The 24656-nt window shown below is 43.3% G+C and overlaps 2 protein-coding genes across 2 annotated transcripts in view; one reads left to right on the forward strand and one right to left on the reverse strand.

The window, feature by feature from the left end:
• The first annotated feature begins 5451 nt into the window (after positions 1–5451).
• GNG10 (G protein subunit gamma 10) lies at positions 5452–14772 on the forward strand. Its single transcript, XM_050943256.1, has 3 exons — positions 5452–5629; positions 11034–11165; positions 13806–14772. The coding sequence occupies exons 1-2, from the start codon at positions 5549–5551 to the stop codon at positions 11157–11159; spliced, it is 207 nt and encodes a 68-aa protein (XP_050799213.1). The 5' UTR covers positions 5452–5548; the 3' UTR covers positions 11160–11165; positions 13806–14772.
• A 6409-nt stretch (positions 14773–21181) lies between these two features.
• SHOC1 (shortage in chiasmata 1) overlaps positions 21182–24656 on the reverse strand; it is a 123761-nt gene continuing 120286 nt past the window's right edge. Inside the window, exons 34-35 of the mRNA XM_050943022.1 lie at positions 24019–24280; positions 21182–21282 (exon numbers count right to left, since the gene is read on the reverse strand). Of these exons, the coding sequence (XP_050798979.1) occupies positions 21182–21282; positions 24019–24280 (363 nt within the window). The remainder of the gene's footprint in view (positions 21283–24018; positions 24281–24656) is intronic.

The following is a 24656-nucleotide window of genomic DNA, read 5'->3' on the forward strand; positions in this document are numbered from 1 at the left end:
GCGCATGCGCACGCGCTGCCGCTGGGCGGGGCCAAGCCAACGAACGTGGCCATGGGGCGGAGCCGCAAGCGGGAGGAGCTAACGAGGTGGCTTGGCTAGCGGAGAGGAGCCAGTAAAGTAAAGGGCGTGGCTTGATGAAAGGGGCGGGGCCATAAGGCTGCCAGTCCTGTGGTAGGGAGGAACAAAGGGAGGGTTGTAGGCGGGGTTATCAGAGGGAGGTGGGGCCAGGAGCGAGCGCTGTCAGCAGAACCAAGCGAGGGGGTGGAGCCAGGGGAATCACAACGTGGCTTAGCTAGTAGATACACGCCCGCCTCGCGTCTGACGCCTTGACCTCTGCCATGTGCCCAAGTGGGCAAAATCTTCCTCCACCCCACTGGGAGCTAGGAAGCCCGGTTCCATTCACGGGTCGTAAGGGGCTGTCCACAAAAGCACGCAACACATTTTTTGGTGGTTTGCAAGATCCAGCGGGCCACCTCTAGTAACACTTAATAATACTGAAAGAAAACACACAAAATTAAGGACCCACACAGCATCTGATGAAGTGGGTATTCACCCAAAAAAGCTCATGCTCCAATATGTCTGTTAGTCTACAAGATGTTATATATAACAGACATCAGGTACTTAATAAAAAAAACAGGAGGAGCATTTACCCTCCTGGGCAATTTTATTAAAGTGACGGTGTCTTACAGCTGTTCTCTAGTAAAAGGAAAGTAAATCTCTGACAAATGGAACGCCCCTTCACAGGAGTCAGCATAGGAAAAATGTACACAAGCAGCTTCAGAAGATATGCCCAAATCCAAATGCATTCACCAAACCTCAATTATTTCTAGTACGTGGTATTTCGCTGGTGAACGGTTCTATCCTGGATATATCTGCCCTGCAGAGTTAGCTTGAGTCAGAACAGCCACACTGCAAAATTACACTCAAGTTGCACAGAGTGAGCCGATCAGCAGCACCAAGTGGCTGCATTTCTACTTCATTATTAGCTCAACTATCAGCAGCACTCAAGCTTCTACCCACACTCCTGATAGGCCTGCTACCTGGAGTTTAAAGCACTGACTTAAGCTAGAGACTTTTGTGTGTGGACAGGAGTCAGGGTAAGGACTACACTCAAATTATATCTCCAGCTAACACTGCGGTGAAAGTGAGCCCTAAGACTATGTCTACACTTCCATGGTAAATTGACCTAAGCTACGCAACTCCAGCTATGTTATTCACGTAGCTGGAGTCAATGTAGCTTAGGTCGACTTACTGCAGGGTCCACACTATGCTGGGTTGACGGGAGATACTCTCCCGTTGACTTACCTTACAGTAACTCCTCACTTAATGTTATAGTTATATTCTTGAAAAATGCGACTTTAAGCAAAACGATGTTAAGCAAATCCAATTTCCCCATAAGAATTAATATAAATGAGGGGGAAGATTCCAGGGAATTTTTTTTCATCAGACAAAAGACTATATTATATATGTATACATACACACAGTATAAGTTCTAAAGACACTTTAATAGTGGTACACAGTGATGATGATTGTGAAACTTGGTTGAGGTGGAGGAGTCAGAGGGTGGGATATTTCCCTTACTGCTAAATGATGAACTAGCAATTGGCTGAGCCCTCAAGGGTTATCTCTCTCACTCTACAAGGCAGCAGGAATGGAGGGAGATAAGCACATTTCCCCTTTAAGTACACTGCCTTGTTAATTAGATCAGCTTGCTGAGACCCACAGCTGCTGCAAGCTCCCTCCGTCCTGAGCCCTGGTGTGTCCCCCCTGTTCTATGGAAGATGGGGTAAGCAGGGTGCAGGAGCAAGGGGGAAGGGGACACCCTGACATTAGCCCCACTCTTTGTTCCCTCCCCACCCACCGCACAGCAAGCAGGAGTCTTGGGGAGCAGCTCCAAGGCAGAGGGCAGGAGTAGCACATGGCAGTGGGGGAAGAGGGACAGCTGCAATTGATAGCCTGCTGGGCGGCTGCTGCACAGGGAACTTAGAGGACTGGGGAGCTGATAGGAGGGCTGCTGGTCCACCCTGGTTCCCCCACCAGCTAGGTGCAAGAGGCTGCTCTTCCTGCAAGCAGTAGACAAAGCAGACGGCTGCCAAATGATGTTAGAAGGGAACATTGCACAACTTTAAACGAGCATGTTCCCTAACTGATCAGCAACAATGAAACATTAACCGGGAGGACTTTAAGAGAGGAGTTACTGTACGCTTCTCGTTTGGGGTAGAGAACCGGGGTGACTGGAGAGTGATCTGTGGTCAATTTGGCGGGTCTTCACTAGACCCACTAAATCAACTCTGGTGCATTGATCCCTGGAGTGTCGATCCAGGGGGTAGTGTAGACATAGCCTAAGAGTTAGCAAGATGGTTATTGTGCAAGGTGCTTTCCAAATGCAGAGGAAAACAGTCATTGGCCTAAAGAGCAGACAACCTTAGGCTAGGTCTACACTACAGAGTTTTGTTGACAAAAGTTGTGTCACTTTAATTAAATCGCTTTATTGAAACTGCTGTTGCTTGTCCACACTACGCTCCTTGTGTCAGAAGAGTAAATCCACACTAGCAGCTCTTGCATCGACACAGAGAGCAGTGCACTGTGGGTAGCTATCCCACTGTGCAACTAGCCGCAGGGTGCTTTGGGAAAGGTTTGTAATGCCTCATGGGGCAGATACAGCATCACGTGATGTAGGTTTCTCAATCCCATCTTCCATGGGCATCCTACTAGATTGCCAGCTGCTTTTCACCTGAAGGGTGGGGGGTGAGAGTGTGTGACAGGGAGTGTGTATGTGGGGTGTGTGTGTGTGTGTGAGACAAAGACTAGTGTGTGTTGGGGGAGTGTGTATGTGAGAGAGACAGTGTGTGTGTTGGGGAAGAGTGAGTGTGTTGGCAGCATGCTGTCGCTTTAAGTTCAGACAGAGGCCAGAAGCAACCAGTCCTGAGGCTGGGGACACCCCCTCCATCTGGGGTGACCAGACAGCAAATGTGAAAAATTAGGACAGGGGGTGAGGGGTAATAGGAGCCTATATAAGCAAAACACCCCAAAATAGGACTGCTCCAATAAAATTGGGACATCTGGTCACCCTACCTCCATCAGCCATCGCCTCCCTCTCTGGCTTTCCACAGAACAGCAGTCGTTTCTCCCCCTCAGCAGCAGCCTGCCTGCTGCTCATATTGCCCAGGGGGAGCAGGATTTCAGGTTAATGATTTGCTGTTTTGCGACCACATGCTCAACTGTCAGAATTTCTTGGAGCTTTGAAAGGGGAGGGGCACATGCTTGCATAGCTGTATGTAGTGCAGTAAAGTTCAAAGCAGTGAGCAGAGCAGTCACGGTGGACATTGTGGGATAATAGGGAAGGCCAGTTATGGCAACATAGCGAAATGGCAGCGTCTACACTGACACTTTGTCACTTTAACTTTGCTGCAAAAAGCTCTATGCCTCCCATCAAGGAGGTTTTATTTTGTCGGCAAAACAACAGAGTTTTGGTGACAAAAGTAGCATTATAGTGTGTACACCTCCACTGTTCTGTCAGCAAAAGTTGCCTTTTTGCCAACAAAACGGTGTATTGTAGTCCAGGCTTTAGCTCTATACTAGAAACACTACAGCAGCACACCTGCAGCTGTGCCGCTGTAGTGTAGACACTCATCACAGCAATAGAAGGGTTTCTTTTGTCACTGTGGTAAATCCACCTCTGTGAGAGGTGGTACCGCCTTTGATGGAAGAATTCTTCTATTGCCCTAGTGGTGTCTCCACTGCATCAGAGTTTAGTTTGACTTAATGACATTATACAGGGCATGACATTTCTCTGTGTGGAGCAATGTAGTTAAACTGGCCTCACTTTCTAGTGTAGACCAGCCCTAAGTCTCTGATCCTGCATTTGGATTAGTGTAGACAGACCCTTTCACTTGACTTCAATGAGGTTCTGTACAGACACCAGTGTCTATGCATGTAGATCCAGGCCTAAAAATGGGTAGTAGTGCAGAACTGGATGCCTTTCCGTGGTTTGATTTTTCTTCATATATTGGGATAGTCTGTAACGTTTGAACACTAGTACCTGCAAGAAGGGATGTTGGATGGGGTGGGATCTGAGTTACTACAGAGAATTCTTTCCTGGGTGCTGGCTGGTGAGTCTTGCCCACATGCTCAGGGTTTAACTGATCACCATATTTGGGGTAGGGAAGGAATTTTCCTCTGGCAGATTGGCAGAGGCCCTGGAGGTTTTTCGCCTTCCTCTGCAGCATGGGGCACGGGTCACTTGCTGAAGGATTCTCTGCAGCTTGGGTCTTCAAACCACAATTTGACGACTTCAGTAACTCAGCCATAGGTTGGGGGTTTGTTATAGAAGTGGGTGGGTGAGATTCTGTGGCCTGCATTGTGCAGGAGGTCAGACTAGATGATCATAATGGTTGCTTCTGACCTTAAAGTCTGTGAGTCTGTAAGTTCTAGTTGTAGGTGACAATTTGTAACTGCTGTATAGCTAGGTTTTTTTTTTTAATGTTTATTAATCTAAAGACTTTGCAGGTTTGGTCACTGAGTAGGGTCAGTATTTATATTTTTGTTTATCTGTTGTCTGGAGAATTTAGCTAATTCTAATGGTTGCAGTACAACTGTTCTACACCAAATGTACTTAAGCCCAGATCCTGAAAAGATCCATTTGAGCAAACCTCTGTGAGTTTAGTTCTACACAGTCAAAAAAAGAAGTCTAATCCAAACCCCTGAAGCTAACTCCAAGGCTCCTATTTAACGGGCTTTCAATCAATGGCAACTATTCACATGTATGGCTGGATCCCTTTACAGGCCTAAGGATTGAAGCTGTAATATCTTCAGGCCAGGGACCCTGTTTTCCTGATTTTATTTCAAACAGTTCCATGAACACTATTGGTGCATAGCAAATAAGGAGAATGTTTTTTACACTCATATTAACGAAAATATCCCAGGGCAACCACGGCACGTGAATGCAAAAGGAATCCTACAACACTTCTAACAAGCCACTGCTACATTGTTCTTCTGATAAACCCATTTAAGGCAGGGCCACTGTCCTGCGTTTACAGTCAGCTAGAACAAAGAGGAGCCTCCCATTTTCTGGGCATTGGTTAATTAAGGAAGCTTTTTGTTCTCCTTCCTCAAGAGCAGCCAGCATTTAAGTCTGAGCAGAAGCCCGGAGCTTTGGAAGACAGGAGGCGGTTCGGCTGCAGCACAGAAAGCGGGCTACCCAAGCAATGCAATATTAATCCGTGTAATAACTTCGCAAGCCGGCTGCCGACCCTCCCAAGGGTCCGCAGGTTGATAACGTTGCACGCCCACAAAACCTTCCGGGGTAGTTACAATCCGAACTGCTAGGCGAGCGGTGACGCCCCGGGGCCAGGCCACGTATGAGCAGGGGCACGCGAGGCCCCGCAGGATCGGGCCCTGCGCCACGTCGCGGCTGGCTCGGTGGCCTCTAGATGGTGCTCTGGGCAGCGCCTGCTCCTTGCGAGCCCGTGGCGGGGCCGCCTCCTCCCCCTCTGAGCTCAGTTCCTGCTGCCCCGCGTCTCTCGGGGCTGCCGAGCTCGCCGCCAGCATGTCTTCCAACGCCAGCCTGAGCAGCATGCAGCGGCTGGTGGAGCAGCTCAAGCTGGAGGCGGGGGTGGAGAGGATCAAGGTGAGAGCCCCAGGCAGGGCGCTGCTGGCCCGCAAAGGGGCGGGGCGGGGTGAGCTGGGCTCGCCTCTGGTGGCCCGCTGCGAAATCGGAGGCCAGTGGCAAGAAAAGTGGGCGAGCAGCGTGGCTGTGGTTGGGATCAAGGGTGTGTGTTTGGGGAGCGCGAGGGTAAAGGCACTTGGCCACCACTACTAGCTCCGACCACCCAGTCTAGGGTGACCAGCTGTCCCCACCGTAGGGGCTTTGTCTTACCTAAGAAACTGTACCCTTCCTCCCTCCCTCTCCCCCCCCCTAGAAAAAAAGTGTTCCGATTTTTCACACTTGCTACCTCGTCACCCTGTGCCAATCTCCAACAGCAGCAGCCCATGCATGCAGAGGGCCATGCACCCAGAGAAGAGGAAAGGGCTTTGACTACTAAATCTGCAGAGATTGGGGTGGGGGGAGCCACTGATGGAAGCAGCTGTGAGGGCTTGGAACCCAGGGATGCTGTTGGTCTAGGCTGATGGTTTGCTTCTGTCCTGTCCTGTAACTGGCTTGTCTGCGTTGGGCAGCACAAACTGAGCAGCTGCTCTGTTCAGCTGACCTGGGCATGGGCAGATCAGTGCTCCCCAGCCTGGCTGCACTGCAAGGATCAGTAGGTTGGGACAGGGCTGGAGTTCTGTGACCGGGCTTTCATTACCTGGCTGGGTCAAAAAAGGGTCTTCTTACAGCGATTGTAGGCAGGAGCAGTTCTAGGTATTTTGCTGCCCAAAGCACGGCAGGCAGGCTGCCTTTGGCGGCTTGCCTGCGGGAGGTCCCCGGTCCCGCGGATTCGGCGGCACGCCTGCGGGAGGTCTGCCGAAGCCACAGGACCAGCGGACCCTCGGCAGGCATGCCGCCGAAGGCAACCTGCCTGCCATTCTCAGGGCGACCAGCAGAGTGCCCCCCATGGCTTGCCGCCCCAGGCATGCACTTGGCGTGCTGGTGCCTGGAGCCACCCCTGATTGTAGGTTCAACAAGACTGTCGGGGGGGCTGGTGGTTCTGGGCACAACTTGGTACCCGGGTGGTGGTCTGCTGATCTGGCATCCAGGGAACTACCTTCAGCTGTGGTGGCTTCTGTTTATGTTAGGAGGAGAATGTAGCAAACAGCTGGCATGGAAGTCTCATCGAGAAGGCTATGGGGAGGAGAGATGCTTAAGCAGTCCCTGCTGGCTAACCTGTGTTTATCTCCACGGGGCACGGGGGGTTACTTGTCTTCAGTTTGAGGTATTTTGATAAAGGACTGGGAGAGAGTGACTGAATGATGTACTTTTGGGGACAGGTTCTGAGCCTTGGATGCAGCATGTGGGGTGCCTGCCAATCCAACTCATCAGTGTGGCAGGAGAGCATTTCCCAGGAAAAAAGGCTATAATGAATAATATAGCAGAACCTCATTAATTCTTTTTGCTGATCCATAAACATGATAACCTTTAAACCCCAAATCTGCTGATCTCACCCACTTCCAATTAGACTTGAATAGAGAGGCTGTAATGATGCCTGCCAATTCCTAGATATGTGTATGTTTGTTTTTATCATTATTTCTTCTATAAAATCCTTTCAACAAAAAGCCTCGTTTTATAGCTGGTGATCATTTTAGAATTCCATGTTCCACAGTTGCTTTGATAAAGGAACTCTTTCTAGCTATGTGCAAAGTCCAACCCTGTTTCAGGCTGTAAAACAATAAAGTAAAATTAATTTGCGTTCAGTATTTTCCTCCTCTCTCATCACCGCAAGTGTGCACACAGCCTTACTCTGCCCAGTTCAATAAAACACAGGCTTATCTTGAAATCAGATTTGAATACTGCTCCAGTACTTTAAACTGTGGCCATATAGGCACCTATTTTATAACTAAAAAAATCTAGTCTGAGCTGTTTCTCAATTTGTCCTCATCTGCTTCGCAGTGAAAGTGGCAAGTGCATAAATCCCTGACCTGTACAATTACATGATGAAAGTAAGATAGTATTTTAACATCAACGCACCATTCTCTCCAGTACATTTACTACTAAAACCAAGAAGGCTCATCAGTAATTAAAACTAAACAATATTAGTTAAAATGACTGATTCAGTAACAGGGATTATAGTTTCTCGTTTGTTTGCTTGCATGTTCATTCATTACATTTGGGAATCTGCAACGAATAGCCTGATCAATAGTACAAATGAGCACAGTTCTTCTGTATTGTAGCAGTGCGGTATTGTCTATTACAGTTGAGGGTGCCTAATCATTTCCATTCCAATGTTCTGTTATCAATTCTCGATAACATTCTCCCATCAGGCAGAAATTTCCACTCTTGTTCTTTGTTGGAAGGATGTTTGGTTTCTTTATTGGGCTCTCTGGTTTTATTTGTTGGACTTGTTAAAAAAAAAGTCAGATTAAAAAAAATTTCTCTTAGCAAGATAATTTGATCACAGACCAGTAAAATAGGCATAACAAGAGAAAACCCCAAGGAATAGAATATAATGATGAAACGACATGCAGGTGGATTTTAAAAGATGCTGAGGTGGATGCTGTGTTGGGGGAAAAGAGAGCTCTCTTTTGGCTGTTCAGAGTATATGATGAATTATCAGAGGGAAATCCACCCTCGCGGTTGCACGCTCTGGTAGGGTTTTTGCCTTTCTCTCCAGATGAGTGCCCACGGAGCAAGACTCTCCCAAAGGAGGAGCCTGGTCTGAAAGTGATACCTACACACAGGGACATGCACAAAGGGGAGTTGCTCGGCTGAGCGCACTTATTGCCATATGCTGAAATATGATAGATTAGGGAGTGAGGGGAAAAACGTACATTTGGCTTGCATGGAGCGCGCACAAGCAATAATGACAGAAGGCCCTGCTACTGCACAGTACTAACCTGTGTCACATAGACTGCTACTGCACAGCTGCAGCACGCAAGGTGTGCACCTCCTTCAGACATAGTTATCAATAGCAGTAGGATACATATGGCTCCTTGCTCATCGGCTGGCTGCAAAGTTTGCCCGTGTCGGCAAAGCTAGGCAGAAGAAGGCTGCAGAGTGGTGCTGAGCACCATACAATATGGCATATCGAGGACACACTCTGCTAATTACTCCATAGCAGAGCATTGTGTAGCCCTGCCCTTATCTTCTGCACTTCGGTATTGGCATCTGGCACTCAAATACACCAATGAGCTCTTTGGGTGCAGGGTCACACAACAGGAAAGGGTCCAGTTTTCAGGCTCCTCAGTAGCGACTGGTGCTGTGGTCCAGAGAATGGCGTGGTTTGGAAATGATGAATCCAGTCCCAAGAAAGAATAAGAAACCCTTCAGGCATTCCAGAAGGGGAGGCTCCAGGGTCAGGGAGAATGGCAGTCAGTCAGTCTACTTCTGCTGAGATGCAGAGTCTCTTCTACCATTGCCTCTTGAGTGAGGCTGCCTCAGGCATTTCTGAGGCTCTGAAAACAGCATGGTGGGACGAGATACTCAGAAAAATTAATATCGTAGGGGGTGGTGGCTGGCAATGAATAGAACAGGCCCCAAAAAGGGAACTGAGGAAAAGGGCAGAGAAAAGCCACACCGTGTGCTTGGGAATGCTGCTGGATCTGACATTCTGAGAATGGCAGCAAGCTCACTAGGCCCTAGGGATGGATGGTCAGGGCCATCCTTAGGCATATGCAGCATAGGTGGCTGTGTAGGGCACCTAAAAATTTGGGGCACCTGTGGGTCTTAGTGTTCACCCTCCTGCCTCTTCCTATCCCTGTTCTGACCCTTCCTGCAGGCACTCACCACAGCTGGCTGCTGCAGCCTAGTGAATCTTCCTCTGGAGGGGATCTTGTACTTTAAAAGTGAAAAACTCTCCAGCTTGCCAGACCTATTAGCTCAACACTGAAACTGTTAGAGCCATTCAAGTGGTAATGAAGCCATTTAACAGATTTTTGACAAACCCAGATATTACTGTCAGTTTCTGAATTTCCTGACCAGGGCAGTTGTGCATTACTGTAATAAAACTTGCCATAAAAATATTTCATTAGTGTGTTGCTGAAGATTATAAAATCACATCTCTAAAAATCCTTGCATAGATATTTAAATGCGCAGTCTGAGAATTCATCTTTAGCCTTAAATGCTTGGATCTTCAGACATATAGTTTTTAAAGTAAATCCTTCAAAAGACCACCCTTATCTAAAATACACATGCGAGCCCGGGCTGACGTCGGGTATGGGGCACCAGTTTAATAATATTGAATAGGGCCCCATAAATCCTAAGGATGGCCCTGTGGATGGTCCATTCATGGCAACGGGGACGTTGAGGTCCCTGTCCCAATCCAGCAAGTAAACCCCTACAGTCCCCTCTTCTGGGAGTGCTGGGGCGCTGCACAGGGAGGGAGAGCTATATTCCCTGAGCTAAGAAAAAGGCCTGGTGTGTGGCTTCAGGTGAGGATGTCATACTTGGTGATTGGGGATTCCAGTTAGTGTTCTCCAGTAGTGCCCTTCGGCTGACTAAAATCCTACCACGTTGGTAGACAGACACCCCATCCTTAAATGTTTCCTGGATCCACACTGCTGTCTGCATCCTCGCTGTCTGATTCCTGGATCTCTCTGTGTCTAGCTCCAAAAGTTGCATATGTTAACCAGCCTGCTATCTAAGAGGGGAGCATGGTTGCCTTAGGCTCCTCAATATCTTCTGTCTCCTGAGCTTGCTTCAGACCTATCGGGCCACTCCTCTTCAGGTGCCTATATCTAGATCTAGGAGATTAACTTTAGGCACCTTGATAATTTTGACCTAAATTACATTTTTTAAGGGAGGTTCAAATTTTAAGCCCTTCACTCTGCCCCGGCTGCTATCCTACGTCTCGCCTGATTTGTTTTCTCTTATTTAGCATGTAAGCTCTTTGGGATAGGAACGTTTTCCATGGTGGGAAGCACTGTGTACGTTGCTATGTGGAGGGCTGACGAGGTGCAGGGGGAGGCCGGTACAAATTACCAGGGCCTGGCGGTCTGGAAGGGGGCCCAGGGCCCAGGGCCCGGCTTCCCCAGCCCTGTTTATCTGGTCCATCCTTGCTGGGGGGCCCAAAACATTTTTTTTACCGGGGCCCGAAACTGCTCTCAGCGGCCCTGGCTATGTGCCTATTTTGTAATAAACTACACAAGAAAATTGAATTGCTCTGTGGCACAATGGAACCGAATTCTGTGGCACCAACACCTACATTCCACATGCTGCTGTGGCTGAGAATTGAAAATACTCATTGATGCTACGTCTGTCTTGTCAGAGCTTTGTGTGTTTGAATCTGGGTTATTTTAATCAACACTTTTTGCTTTGGGAGCTGGCTTGGCTGCTTTCCCATTCTGTGATAATAGTTCCTCTTTTTAGTAACCATCTACTAGACGCCAGGGAATGAACTGGTTTCCCCTGTGTATATGAGTGTTTCTTTTTCCTTGTACAGGTTTCTCAGGCAGCTGCAGAACTTCAGCAGTATTGTATGCAGAATGCCTGCAAAGATGCCCTGCTAATAGGTGTTCCTGCTGGGAGCAATCCTTTCCGGGAGCCTAGATCCTGTGCTTTACTCTGAAGTCAGGTAGGGTAGCGACAAAAGTCGTATATGCTATCTGCTGTAAACCCCAAGCCCTAGAAATGACCAGTTTCCATTGGGTTTTCTTTTTGTCTCTTACATACATACATATCAATAATACCTCTTCTGTAGCAAAGTGCTTACTTTTTTTCTACCCTGGCCCTCCAAATGGATTCCTAGGCCCTCTGGGCACTAGAGTTAAAACATGTTTCTCCCTCTGGACATCCCTCCTCTCTTTTTTTGCTTGTTGGCGGATACGGTGTCTGTAGCTATTTTTAAAATGAGTCTTCAGCAACAGCAGGATGTTGGGTGCATAATCGGTTTGATACTCTGCACTTCAGATAAGACTCTTCTTCATTTTGGAGTCTAGGAAGGGTTTAGAGATCAAAGGCAACAGGCGTTGATGGCACACTTCCAAGTTAGCTTTTATCTTCTCCTGCTGTAACTGTAGATTATTTCTACTCAGCTGTGCTCTCAATCCCCATTCCTCCATTGGCAGTGACTAGGGAAAAGGCAGCTACCTCCACTAGAGAGTAGGAAACTGCCCCTCCAGAGAAGCACGGTGTACTACCCAAAATGTCCAGTAAGGGACCCAGTTTCCCTTCCCCCAAAGTTGAGTCATCTCCCTATGCTTGCATCTCCAGATGGCCTTCACATTACATTCACAGTGGTTTAGAAATGAATATTATCTAAGAAGTGATTTCCGGCAGATATTGCATTCATGCTGAGGTACCATTTTAGACGATCAGTTATCTGGGGAAAGGAAGGAAATTTAGAGGAAGGATTGACTGTGCAGTAAACTTAAGCATACATGGTTGATTCTGTTGACCCAGTAACAGATCATCCAGTTTTTAATTAACTTAAGCACAGCATTTAACATGTTTAATGCCATTTAAAGTCTTTCTTACAACGCATTTCAAACATACCGTTTTTCCTGTTACTTCACACCTGTTAACTCTCTTCAGCTCTTGATGATTGAAATGCATCAAATGGAACTGTCTTGGTTAGTGTCTTTGTTAACTAACACAGTCCCAAAAGAGGCTGCAGGCAGCTTGAAAGAAACAAATGAGGCTGCAGCATTTGCACTGATTTAAATAACTCTCTGCTTGTTAGAACACTTCAACTTGCATGTCGTATTGCAGTTCACTTAGGCTGTGTCTACACTAGGCTTTTCCCCACCATTGTTACAACTGGTGCAGCTCCATAAGAAACGGCAGCAACAGAGGGCCTAGTGTAGACTGATAACCACTGTCATCGTTGACTTGCTCTGAGCAGGTCTAAACAATGTGGTTCACACACCAGCAGCCATCTGAATGCTGTCTACACTAGTGCTCCCTGCATTGCTGGTAGTAACAGTGAGGAAAATTAAGGAAAAAACCAAGTGTAGATAAATCATTAGGGTCCAGTCCTGCAAAGGCATTCTCACCTATGTGTTTATTCCCATCCGTAGTCATAAGGACAGGCCTGGCACTTCAAGGGTGTGAGTAATTCTTTGCAGGATCAAGCCCCTAGGTCTTGCCTAAAAATCTTACTTAGCACAGTCAGCATGTGTAATGTAGGAGCAGCCAATCCTCACAATTCTTTAGAAGTGACAAATAAGGTAATAACTCCTGATAGGGAGGGTGGGTAAATTACTACGACAGGTGGAACGATGAGAGTCCCATTTACTTGCTCTTTGTTAGAGGACACTGTCAACTTGACATCGATTCAGTTTAATTGATATTTTTGTCCCTCTGCCAAATTTTGTGGTTTTAAAAATCACATTTTCCTTTTTTTTTTTTTTTTTTTTTTTTTTAATGTTTCTCTTCTGGAGCTGTGTCAAAGTAAAAGCTCCTGCAGCCAATAGCTCATCGGGCTGACATGGTAAGGCATGTCCGTTTCATAGCCAGTGGTACACAAAGGAGTGGTGTGGTCAGAATCCTCTCTGACCATCTTTGGTTACTCAAACTCTATGGATCAGGCACCGTTTTGCAGGTGGGTGAACTGGAGGTGGCCTTTCGGTGTGAGACTGAGCAAGACTCAAACCTGCGACCTTCACCATTCAGCCAACCCACCTCTGTGGAGCTGAGTGAAAAAGGGGAAATTGACGGGGGGAAAAGTGCAGCTGATGGTTCAAAATGCTGTCAAATGCACAAACAGAAAAAATATTTTCTTTCAGTAATCGTAGGTGTCTCGGCAAATGTGATATTTAGGATGACAGTGACTCTTCCATATTCTGTTCCTTTTATGAAGCTGCCATTCTAGTTGTGTATATGTGTTTCTAGGACTTAACTCCACCTGAGTTAAGAAATAAAGTAGCCTATGGTTATATTGGCCTGTCAAGATGCTGGATATTTCTCCTGTTTGAGGAATAAGAGCCCAGTAAATGATTTATTGCAAGCATTCCAGAAGTCCATAAACGGGTACTGGGTTTTATGTTTTTCTTCTTTTGCTAATAGACCGATATTTCATAGCACTTTTGCTACTGCTTTATGAGGATAAAATGGTGGGGACAAATTTTACAGAATTCCAGGAAGTTAGCATCCATCAATGGCAAGTTTAACCTAACCCACAGTGAAGAGGCTTCTGTGTTACAGCTTGTGAGAAGACTTTATTAAAGAAGAAAGGCGAAGACAGCCTTTAATAAAACTCTTTTTCCTTTTGTAGGGAACGTCAGTGGAGAGTTCTCTTCAAGCATGAAATGAATAACAGCTGCCTTTCCTTCTCAAGAAAACACTATCTCTGTGCCCTACTTTTCCTGTGGCCAAAACGATCTCCTAGATATTTATCAATCTGTTCTGGTGTATCGATAGTTGACTAGATCTTTTGCTAATATGTGTAAAGTATTTTATACAAGAAAGCACTCTTAATAACTGAGTTAACATTGTTTCCATAGTTACTACACAAGGTTATTTAATTATGAGGTTGTTTACATTTTAGAAAGGAAAAAATATTTTAATTTTACCAGATAAGTTTTTCCCCTCTTAATAATTGTAATGCCTGGATTAAGGATTTTTCTACACATTTAAATTGCTTCTTCCTCTCACTCACACTTGGGATTTACATTTTCTAAACAGACACCCACTGACTGCATGTTAAAATACACAAGAACCCAGTTTTAATAAGAGAACAGTGTTGCCAAATGGAAAGGTTTTTTGTTTTGTTTTTAAATTTTTATGACTTGGGAGCTAACTCAGACTGCTTTGCAGCTGCCTTTAAATCGGTATGTGATGTCTTTTTTAGAAATTGCCTGACAGTATGTAGCACAGACTTGATTCTTATGACACATTCACTACAGAATGTCCAACTTGTTTACTGTCTTTCTTATTTGTGTTTCTCAAGATACTGCTTTGTTGGAATTTTCTTAACATGTTTAAAATCTGATTAACAATATTCACAGAACACTAGAAAAACATGAATGCAAAATGAGTTCACACTCAGAATTATCAAGGGTTGAAATATACACTCATAGAGGCTTAATGAGTTGTGTAATGTTGTTGGTTGTGTGCCTTTGGTTTTTTACAGAGCACTTTTACAAGACACTGCTTATTTTTTTAATAGTTTTTCATTTTGTTTACTCTCCAGTGTTTGTATTAATCTTTTAGAAGCTTGGAAATAAAATTTCTTTCCCTACTGCCTTTGACCTTTGTTTTATTATAAGGATTATTTTATTGTTTGTTCATAGGAGGATTTTCTGATTTAGACATGGGAAGGAGGGCTCATGAATTACATGGCATTTAGGGCTGCATAGGTTACTGCAGTAATCCAGAAAAGTTTGTCTCCTGTTAATAGAAAAGCAGTAGTTATAGATGTTTAACTTCTTTGTGTGAATAAGGGAAGGCATCAAAACCCAACTTATAGGAAAAAATGTGTACAGAGCATCTCATATGAAAGGTGCGTATGATTCCTTAGAGTGAGATTTTCAAAGGGGACTCAGGGATTTGAACATTCATTTCCAATTAATATCACTGGGAACTGGGCATCCAAATCCCATAGGCAGCTTGGAAAATCTCAGCTTGAATCTTTCACAAATACCTTCATTCTGATGAGGTACAGAGAAGGAGCGTACCAGTTTAGTGCCTATGTGTATGCTCTGCCAGTGTGAACTCTGCCTCCTTCTACAGGAAAGAATTTATGCCCTTTCTAGGCATACGTCTTTCCACTCCCAGCCACCATGCTCCTTTCTGTTCTTATCTATTTTAGGTCACCTGAACATCTCACAGTTATTAGTCTGCACCTCACAATGCTGCTGCAATGCAGGGAAATACTGCGATCTCCATTGTGCACACGGATATCCAAGAGGGAAAATGTGACTTGCCCAAATTTAGGGAGCTTGTGACGGAGCAGGTCCATCACAAGACCATCCTTCCTTATCAGTGCCTCCCTTTCGTATGATACAACTCAGTTGCCTATAGAAAGATAGGGAATTTGCCAGTTCTCAGGTGTATTTCATCTGGGAAGTAAGCAAATTACCAATAACTTGGGTCTATCATTTAACTGTGACCATTCGACTTGGTTGAGGGTTGGTGGTGGCTGCAAGGTGATAGACTCAGACAAAAAGGTGCAGTGTGGTGCCTGGAGGTAGGTGTTTTCTGCATGAGTGGCAGAAAAATAGGGACAGAGTCATAAAGGATGAGTTGGACAGCATGGGTTGCCCAAAAAATCACTAGTGAATTCTGTATTAACATTCTGGGATTTTTTAAAAAAATGCATCTCTTTTAGAAGCTAAAAGCATTTAATATTTAAATAAAGGGGGAAAGTCGTCCTTTTTGTAATACGCCTCTGTGTGGGCCTTTGTGAGTGTGTGGGGGGGGGGGGGGAGAAAGAGCCAAAGACTAATAGTTTAACACTGGATGTTGAGGTTTTTCCTTTTTATTTAAGATGTTGCAGCAGCTAGCTTTGTAATTCCCCTTTTTCTGAGCCAGCATACAAGGAATACGGACAGCAAGTTACCTTCCCTTCACACCTAGCCTGCTGAAGGCAGTGTATCCCTGTATCTGTTTTTAAAGTTACCCACTGTAGGCTCTCTGTCAATGTTCTGTACTGTCTAACTTTTCTTGTATGGTCACATTAAAGTTTTGTATGTGTGAAAGACAAATAAAGGCTAGGGAGTAGAAGCTGTATTTTTTCCTTCCCCGTGGTTATCTACGACAGTTTTTTGCAGAGCTGTAGTCTTACACTGAAGCAACATATTCCTGAGCTTAGGAGTTTGGGGGAGAGTTTTCAAAAACACTACCAAATCTATGATGCAAATAGAAAGAGAGTGGTTTGGTCAAGTGACCACAGAAATGGCTAGAAATAGCGAATGGACTGCAATGTCTATTTAAATCCACCTCCTATTCTGGGTAAAGTAAGGGGGAGGGTGGTTTGTTTGCAGTTCTACAGAAGATAATGATTTTGAATGTTACATAGGAAAGCTCTTTTCTAAACCCTCCTTCCCAGGCAACTTGCATGACAACAATTTCGGATCCTACTTTAAGTTAAAAGCTGCTAGTAGCATTGTCACTGTTGTGGCAGGACTTCTGCAAGGGGAAATCGTTCAGCATATTTACTTCTAGGAATTCTTGCTTTAGAGCTAGGATCCCATTTTCCTTTTGAAAACAAAACTGCTGTCTCTGGTGATCTATTTATTTTGCTCAGATACAGAATATGTACTCGGTCAAAGCTTAAGGTCAAGATGATTTTTAACTGCAAGTATAAGCATCCTGCGACATCTGTTCCTCACCTCCAGTTATTACATTAAACTTTAAATATTTTAGGGTCTGAAAAATTAAATACTCAAAACCAGAGGCCACAAAACAAGCTCTGACGTTCTGGAGCTGAAACACATTCCTCTGCAAACCATATATTGCTACACCCATTCCTGCAGTAGGGAATTACATCCCACAGCCTGATCCATATGTCTCTCCAGCATTATAGCTGTTTTAATCACCAAGTGCTCACAGAGGTCAACTTTTCAGATGAAGAATGGGGGCCAGGTCTCTTCGTCGTCTTCTACTGGAGCCAACAATGTCAGCTAGTGCCTCTGCTGGAAACCTCTCCTCACCCAAATGTATTCTGAGGCCAGAAAGGTCTGTATTCTACAGGCTTCCTGTAGAATGCAGGGCAGAGAACTTCCCTCCGGATAATTCCTGTTTGAACTGGAACATTTTTTAGAGAACCAACCTTGATTTAAAAATTGGCTCCTGGTGGATTCTCCAGCACTGGCACTCAAAATATTAGGAGAGTGATACCGGTGGGTGCTGAAGGAACTCAGTGGCTGTCAAGGACTCAGAATAACTTCTTTAAGGAAAAAGCTGTCATTGTTGGCAGTTGGTTTACATTTTGATGATTCTTTTCAAAATGAAAACTGGGAGTAGCCTTGACAAGAAAAGTAATAAGATGTCTGTAAAATTTCACAGCTTCATCACTTGCTTTTTTTGTCTAGCTTCCTTTCATAATTTCATAATCCACTTAGATTTGTAATTCCTTGAGACAGGGACCTCTGTATTCCTTCTTTCTTGTATAGCACTTGAGGGTACATTTGATGTTACAATTTTTTTACTATTGTTTAGCAGTGACATTAGGCTGAGCGCTAAAAAGTCCACAAAAATAAAAGCAGTCCTTGTTCCAGAGTGTCCTTAGTGTAGAAGACTGACAAGTGGAAGACCTGGCATAGTGGGGCATGCAGCATTAGGAAAAAGGGAAAATTACTTATCTTATATTCTGCGCTGGATGTCTTGCAGGATTCTGACTCTTGAGTTTCAAGCCTCCAGTGTGACCCTAGCCCACACTTCTGAACCTAGACTTTTGGAGGATTGTGCTGCCCCATGTTGATAGGTAGAACATTTCAACCTTGCTGTGAAATGACTGAGGGACTAAAAACAAAATAAGATGTACTGGATTAGGAAAAGGTGTCTAATGTTTTACCTACAGGCATCTGTGCTGAGCCAGGTCTGCTTTGATTTCTTCATTAATATCTAGAAAAGGGAGTAAAAATGTAAATATAACTTGTTGGTAATATGAAAATGGGACTTTCTGGAACCACTAGAGGAAACAATAGAATCTGATCTAAAGATATTAGAAACCTGGACAGAAAAAACAGAACAGTACAAAAGTGGAGGAACTTGTAAGTTAATATGTTAGTCTGGGGAAGAGAATTTATGATGGAGAACCTTGGAACACAAGTAATGCAAGAAATAATTTGTGGCACTAACATTAAACAGGCACATGTTCCCCCTCTAAGAATAATCATGGCACTAATATGTTTGTAAACAATCAGAGTCTGGGCCTGGAAAGCCCCATTTGACTGCAATGGACTTTGGATCAGGCCATCTGCTTGTATATCCCTTTACCTTATTCTTTGGCTGACTTATCTGCTTAGATGATAAGGTCCTTGGGACAGGGACTCAACCCTGTGCAGTGCCTAGCACAATGAGGCTGTGTTCTGTTTGTTAACAGGCACGATTGCAATACAAATACATGAATTTGTAATGTGATATAGCAGAAGAACAGCCAGTGCAAATGTGTAGAAGCAGTAATAATAGTGCCCCTTTCTATGCCTCTAGGCCACCGGCACCTGGAATACCGTGTTCATGCTGGGGTGCTTATTAGAGACAAACTGGAGGAAGTATATCCTATATGATGTAAGTGGGCATTGCTAGGAGCAATGATATGAAATTGAGAAAGGGGGCAGTTAGGCTGAATATGTTTTAGGCAGGGCAGGAAGAAAATGTGAAAGTCCCATTGCTTGGTCCATTTAAAAACTCATCTGAGTTCCCTATTCAATGAGGTCTAGAGTCTGTCTCTTTTCTCCTGTCCTCTCCAACCTCCAAGGAAGGGCATGTGGTTGTTGCTACTCCTGAGCATCCTTACTACTCACAAGGACCCTGCTCCAGAAAAGGATTTAGGCACGTGCTTAGAGTTACAGACATGTTTAAGCTGCTTTGCTGGATCAGAAGGACTAGAGGAAGCTGGTGGAGTGGGCGGAGCAGTGTAGCCTATAGTGTTGTTTGGGTTAAGAAATAGACTAACTTAAGTAGAAGTTATGTTTTGGGCCTAAGTGTAGAGGAGTCTGGGAAATCGAAGTAGCTAGTGTGAGAAAAGTCAAAGATAAGTTGGAGACAGAGTGTTATGGGAAAGTAAGAGTTAGCAAGGACATGAGCCAAGGTTATGGTATTGTGATGTTTTGGTTATAACTATTTTGAGTAAGGCTTTAAAAATGTTTTTGAGAACTGTAAATGTTTTAGTAAAATACTGTCTATATTGATGGAATGGGAAAGACTTTGGTGCACATGTTAATTTAAATAACGTAATGTAAAAAGCCAATGAGAAATGGTGGAAATGTAATTGTGGGAAAGGACAGTTTAATATTAATTAGTATTATGGGGTATAAAAAGAATAGTTTTGTTAAGCTGGAGAAAACTTCAGTTAATATCCACAGGGTATAGTTAGATACCAGGATGTACTTTACTCTGTTGTCAGTGGACTGATCACCCACTGACACATCACTTCATCATCTAGTGTCAGTGTAATTGCAGTATTGTGTAAATAGTAATTGTATTCCTGTTTGCTGAACTAATCATAATTTTTAATAAAGTTTTGGTTGTGTCATGTATAGTGTCACCGAGTCGTCCTCTACTAAATAGATTTCCTGTGACCAATCTAGAGGCTCGACCCTGAAAACTAAGTTACATTTTATTGCACCCTCATCTTTAACAACTTAATATTAAGTGGGAATATTTCAACCTAAAGGTTACAGCAGCAGGCTGCTGCAGCAATTTTTGTTGCCATCCAATATCTGGGGTAAGCGCTGCCAGCAGCAGCCTCCACTCAAAGAGTTGTATAGGCCTTGGACTGGCAGCATTTGAAGTGTTGAGAGGCCTCAGGGGCCTTGTGGGAAATTTCCTTGGAATGGTGTAGATCATTCCAAACCTGGTTGCAGCTTGCTTACTTTTAAAACACAAACATATGGCCTGATGCTCCATTCCAGTGATTCTGGAACAGAGGCACTAATTGGGAAGTATTTCTGCTTAGAGTAACAAACAGCCATGAGAAGAGCTTCTCCCTTATAATTCCATGGAAAATGTGGGGCTGGGACGGCACGCTTGTCAACATGAGGAATTTTTTGCACTGCATTTTAGCTACACTGGGGTTAGTTCTCAGGTATGGATGTTCTACACTGGTGTTAAGGGGGTGGGGGAGGATACTGGTGTTAATTACCTTGGTTTCAAGCCCTGATTTACACTGATGCAAAAATGCCTAGACAAGCTCACTGTAGGGGTGTGACTAGGCTGGAAGGAGGCAGGACCAGGGCACGGTTGGCTTCATCAGCATTCTCCCTGCTGAATTCTGAGAGAGAGAGAGAGAACCTGTCAGCATTCTCTTGCACTGCATCACTCTCCACATGTTGTCTTATAGAGCCAGGGGAAGTGGGGAGAAAGGGCTGAGGCATTTTACAAAAGTTGACTCTTCCCCAATATAGCATGTTTATTGGTCTGACAATTCTGTTCTTTTCTATAGTTTCAATCAATTTGCCTGGTACTGAAGTTAGGCTTATTGGCCCAGAATTGCCTCTGGATCTTTTTTCCTGCAAGTTCAAAAGCCCAGCACCCTACCCTCATGAGCAAACCCAGATCCCCGCACTGAAATGGTCAAGGAAGCTCCAACAGTTTAAATGTATAGCTTCCAGGTGCTTATTTGCCTTTTTGTGTGTGTGTAAAGGACAATATGTTTCTTTAAAATTAATTCATGAGATATGGAAACAAATTATAAAAAGGCTGTATGTGAAAGTGGAAATGTTTTTATTTATCTTAATTTACATCTAAAAATAGACATTTTTCCTAGTAATTCTCCAGATTTAAGTAACTAACTTGTTTGGTAAAATGTTTATAAAACCAAACCCCAAACCTTTTAATAAAGATGCAAAAACTTAAACCCAATAACTTCTCAATATATGAAAATGACCAGAGAATTGGGTCAGAAATAATTATATAATTTAAAATGGCTCCCCTGAAACATTTCACACATTTAAAAGGTGTCTGTAGTAAGACTCTACATTTAATTCAAAAGAATTTAAGACGAGTTTGTCCATCACTTCTTCCAGGAGCTTTTTCAAATGTTAGTCGCCTTTTTTTGAGCTGTGGAACTTGTGCAAAGGCTAAACCTATGAAAGAAAGCGGGGAAATAAGAAAAGAGTGAGTGATTAAGTACAAAACAATGCCATAGTTGTGCCGACTTGGCAATGCTTTTTCTCAGTAGTAATAACAGGCTGTAGCTTTTCAAAGTGTGCTACTGTACAAAGAATGACAAGATTGTAACCAGACTGAGATTTGTACAGATTACTATTTTTAGAATAAATTCCATTAATAGAAGTAGCTGCACAAACATCTTGTGACTTTAAACTGAGAATTAATTTACAAAAGCAATCTGTGATATACTTAAGGACTGCAACACTTTGGCATGCTTTTAATGTTTCTTTATATTAGATGAGTAATACATTTGAGACTCTCCAATAAATATGTAATTAGAAATTTTTCACCAGGGACACACTGTTAATGTTCAAGTAAGTAAAAAATGTCTACACTTAAAAATTACAAATAATTTTAAAAGCAAAATATTCAAAAATTTGTTCCTTAATCTTGCATAAGTCCTTCGTACAGGATTCTGTTTGTCCCTAACAATATATAATATAGAAAAACATAAAACTAAGCTAGGAACTTCATCTGCTACAGAAAAAAAAATAACTGGATGCATTCACCCTAAGTGTTTTTAGATTTAATAAAACTTTTTCTTCCCACACTGTTCTTTTAAGGCCTATTTTGACTTTGTAGAAGCTTCTGAAACATGGAAGTTGCATAACATATTTCTTTAATGAGGCTATGCTTTGTGAACATGCACAAGGCACTTGTGCATGAGCTAGTTTTTGTTTTATTTCTGCTCCTGAATAGTGAATTAAAAATAACTTTTTTTGCCAAGAGCCAAAACAAAACCACTGCACATCACCTCCTCTTGCTTTAATCAAGCTTCATCATTTTATATATGGATTTGATATGACAGTTCTTGATATTACAGAAACCTGTTCAATTGGAAATCAGTGCTTTTCAGGACAATGGGATATCTGGCGGCAGGTCATTGGTTCCTACAGATCTGGTTTATTGGAGTTAAAACTTTCTCTTCCAACTAGACAATTTCCTTTACAGTTACTGAAGTACTGCTAACCACTAAGCTGCACCTCAGACTTGTCCCAGGAAGAGAGGGGTAGCAGCAGGTTTGTTTACAAGTTCCTTATAATCACCTTAATTCCCAAAGGTTGAGAAATAAAAGCAGTGTACCACATTTCAAATAATGTTTCCTCTGTTCACTGCCAGCTTGCCTTAAGCAGCCCATGAACAAGATATCAGTTAGTTACTCAGGTTTTCATAGATGATTTTGGTGTAATTACTTAGGTATCTCATCAGCTTCACTGGACAATGAAGAGATCAAAATGTAAAATAATTGTAATCAGTTATTACATTTATGTATACAGCAGGACCTCTCCTTGCCCCTGAATGTATTAGGAATATGGCTGGGACTAAATTTTCAAAAATTAGGGGTTAATAAACAAAGTCACATGTATGTGTGCATTCATATTTAAACATACATTGGTCTCATTTGCACACACAAAGCTGCCAATTCACATAAACAAAACTGATTTTGCTAGTGATTAGTTTGCATGAGGAAAAAAACAGGTTTGTCCAAGAATCTCAGCTGCTGCTTTTTTTTTTAATTTGGCCCATAATATCAAAATATTAGATTGTAATTATTATTAATGAGCCAGATTTTGCCATCCTTCCTACTTGGAACTGACTTTGCAAGTCATCTTATTGATTTCACTCTCTGAGTAAGGGTGGCAGAGAGAATATCTGAGGAGGAGAGACATGATTTTTAAAAGGTTCTGTGGCATATGGTATAAGGAGAGTTACTGATAGAGATCAGTAATTACTATTATTTATTACTTTTAAAATGCCATAGATATGCATTACACTTTACCAAAGAGAGAGACCATGCCTTAAAGAACTTACCATCTAAAATGAGAAAATAAACAGGAAAAGATGGCACACTCAAGGAGAGGATGGGAGGAAGAACAGAGTGAAGACAATAAGGATAGTCTCTTCCGTGAGTAATGCATGTCTTCAGGGTTAACAGGGTATTTTAATATTAATACATGCATTAAATTTCATTGAAGAAATGGGTTTTCAAAAGCACTCGAGCAGAGAAGGGGTAGGTGTAGGAGGCAGAGCTAAGAAGGGGGCTCCAAGCATAGGATGCTGCATAAAATAGATGCCTTAACAAATATATGTCAGAGAACACAAAGTGTCTGGGTGAAATCCTGATCCCATTGAAGTCAGTGGCAAAACTCCCATTCACTTTAATGGGCTCAGGATTTTGCCTTCCGTGGCTGCTAAATCTAATATACTACTGGAGAAAACAATTTCAGCCCCGTGGTTGCCTTTGTCCTAGATCTACGTTTATTAAAAATATTTGTCAACACTTCTAAAAATAATTCTGGTACGTTTATTAAATGAATTTCAAACACAGGTTGTGGGAATAAGTAGAAGTTCTGTGAAATCTGAGCACTAGTGCTCTTTCAATATTTTGTCAAAAGAAAAAGAAGTCATGATAATGTAAAAAAAAAACCAAAAAACTATTGCCCATTAGAGTCCAAAATGCACATATTTAAAATGCTAGGAACTCCTGCTTGCATTAAAAACACAAATAATATTTTAGAATTTTCTACATATTAGCTAATTAAAATGATCTGTTGATCTGAAAACTATTTTAAAGAAAATCTATGACCTAGTCTTCCAGATATTCTGATTTTTAGTTTAATTAGAGATTAATATATGTGATTTTACCATACCTGTTAAAACGTCTTCTTCTGTTAAGTTTGATAATGATGCATTGAGCCTTCTCTTTCCTGAAAACTCTCCAGCTATTTGGTGAAAATTCAGACTACTGTATTCATCTGGTTTTGCAACTGAATCACAGAGTCTGAGGTCAGGTGCAAATGAATCCAATGCATGGATGGATGGATATTCACTCCAAAGTGTCTCCTCACCCTGAGCTTCTGGACAGCTATATGCCAAGCCTCCAAATTCTCCTTGAAAATTCTTAGAGCTTTGCTGGAATGGAAAGTCATTAAAGGTTGCAAAGAAATCTTTTTTAGAGACAAGATACTGTGCATGTTTGGAAGCCTAATCAGAGTTATAATGCAGCATGAGAGGTGGTCTTTGTACATCAAGTAAATTCTTCTTAATACCTTGATGCAGGGGGTTCTCAAACATTTTTTGCTGGGACCCCCTTTGAAAATATTTCAGGCTGTGACAACCCCCTCCAATAAAGCGTAGACCTAACACCCTCTTCCCCAATACCATGCCACACTTACCTCTGCACTGCTGCTGGCAGCGGCACTGCCTTCAGAGCTGGGCACTTGGGCAGGAGCTGCCAGTCTCCAGTCGCTCAGCTCTGAAGGCAGCACAGAAGTAAGGGTGGCAATAC

This window comes from Gopherus flavomarginatus, chromosome 3 (genome assembly GCF_025201925.1).
Source record: "Gopherus flavomarginatus isolate rGopFla2 chromosome 3, rGopFla2.mat.asm, whole genome shotgun sequence".
Classification (NCBI taxonomy): domain Eukaryota; kingdom Metazoa; phylum Chordata; order Testudines; family Testudinidae; genus Gopherus; species Gopherus flavomarginatus.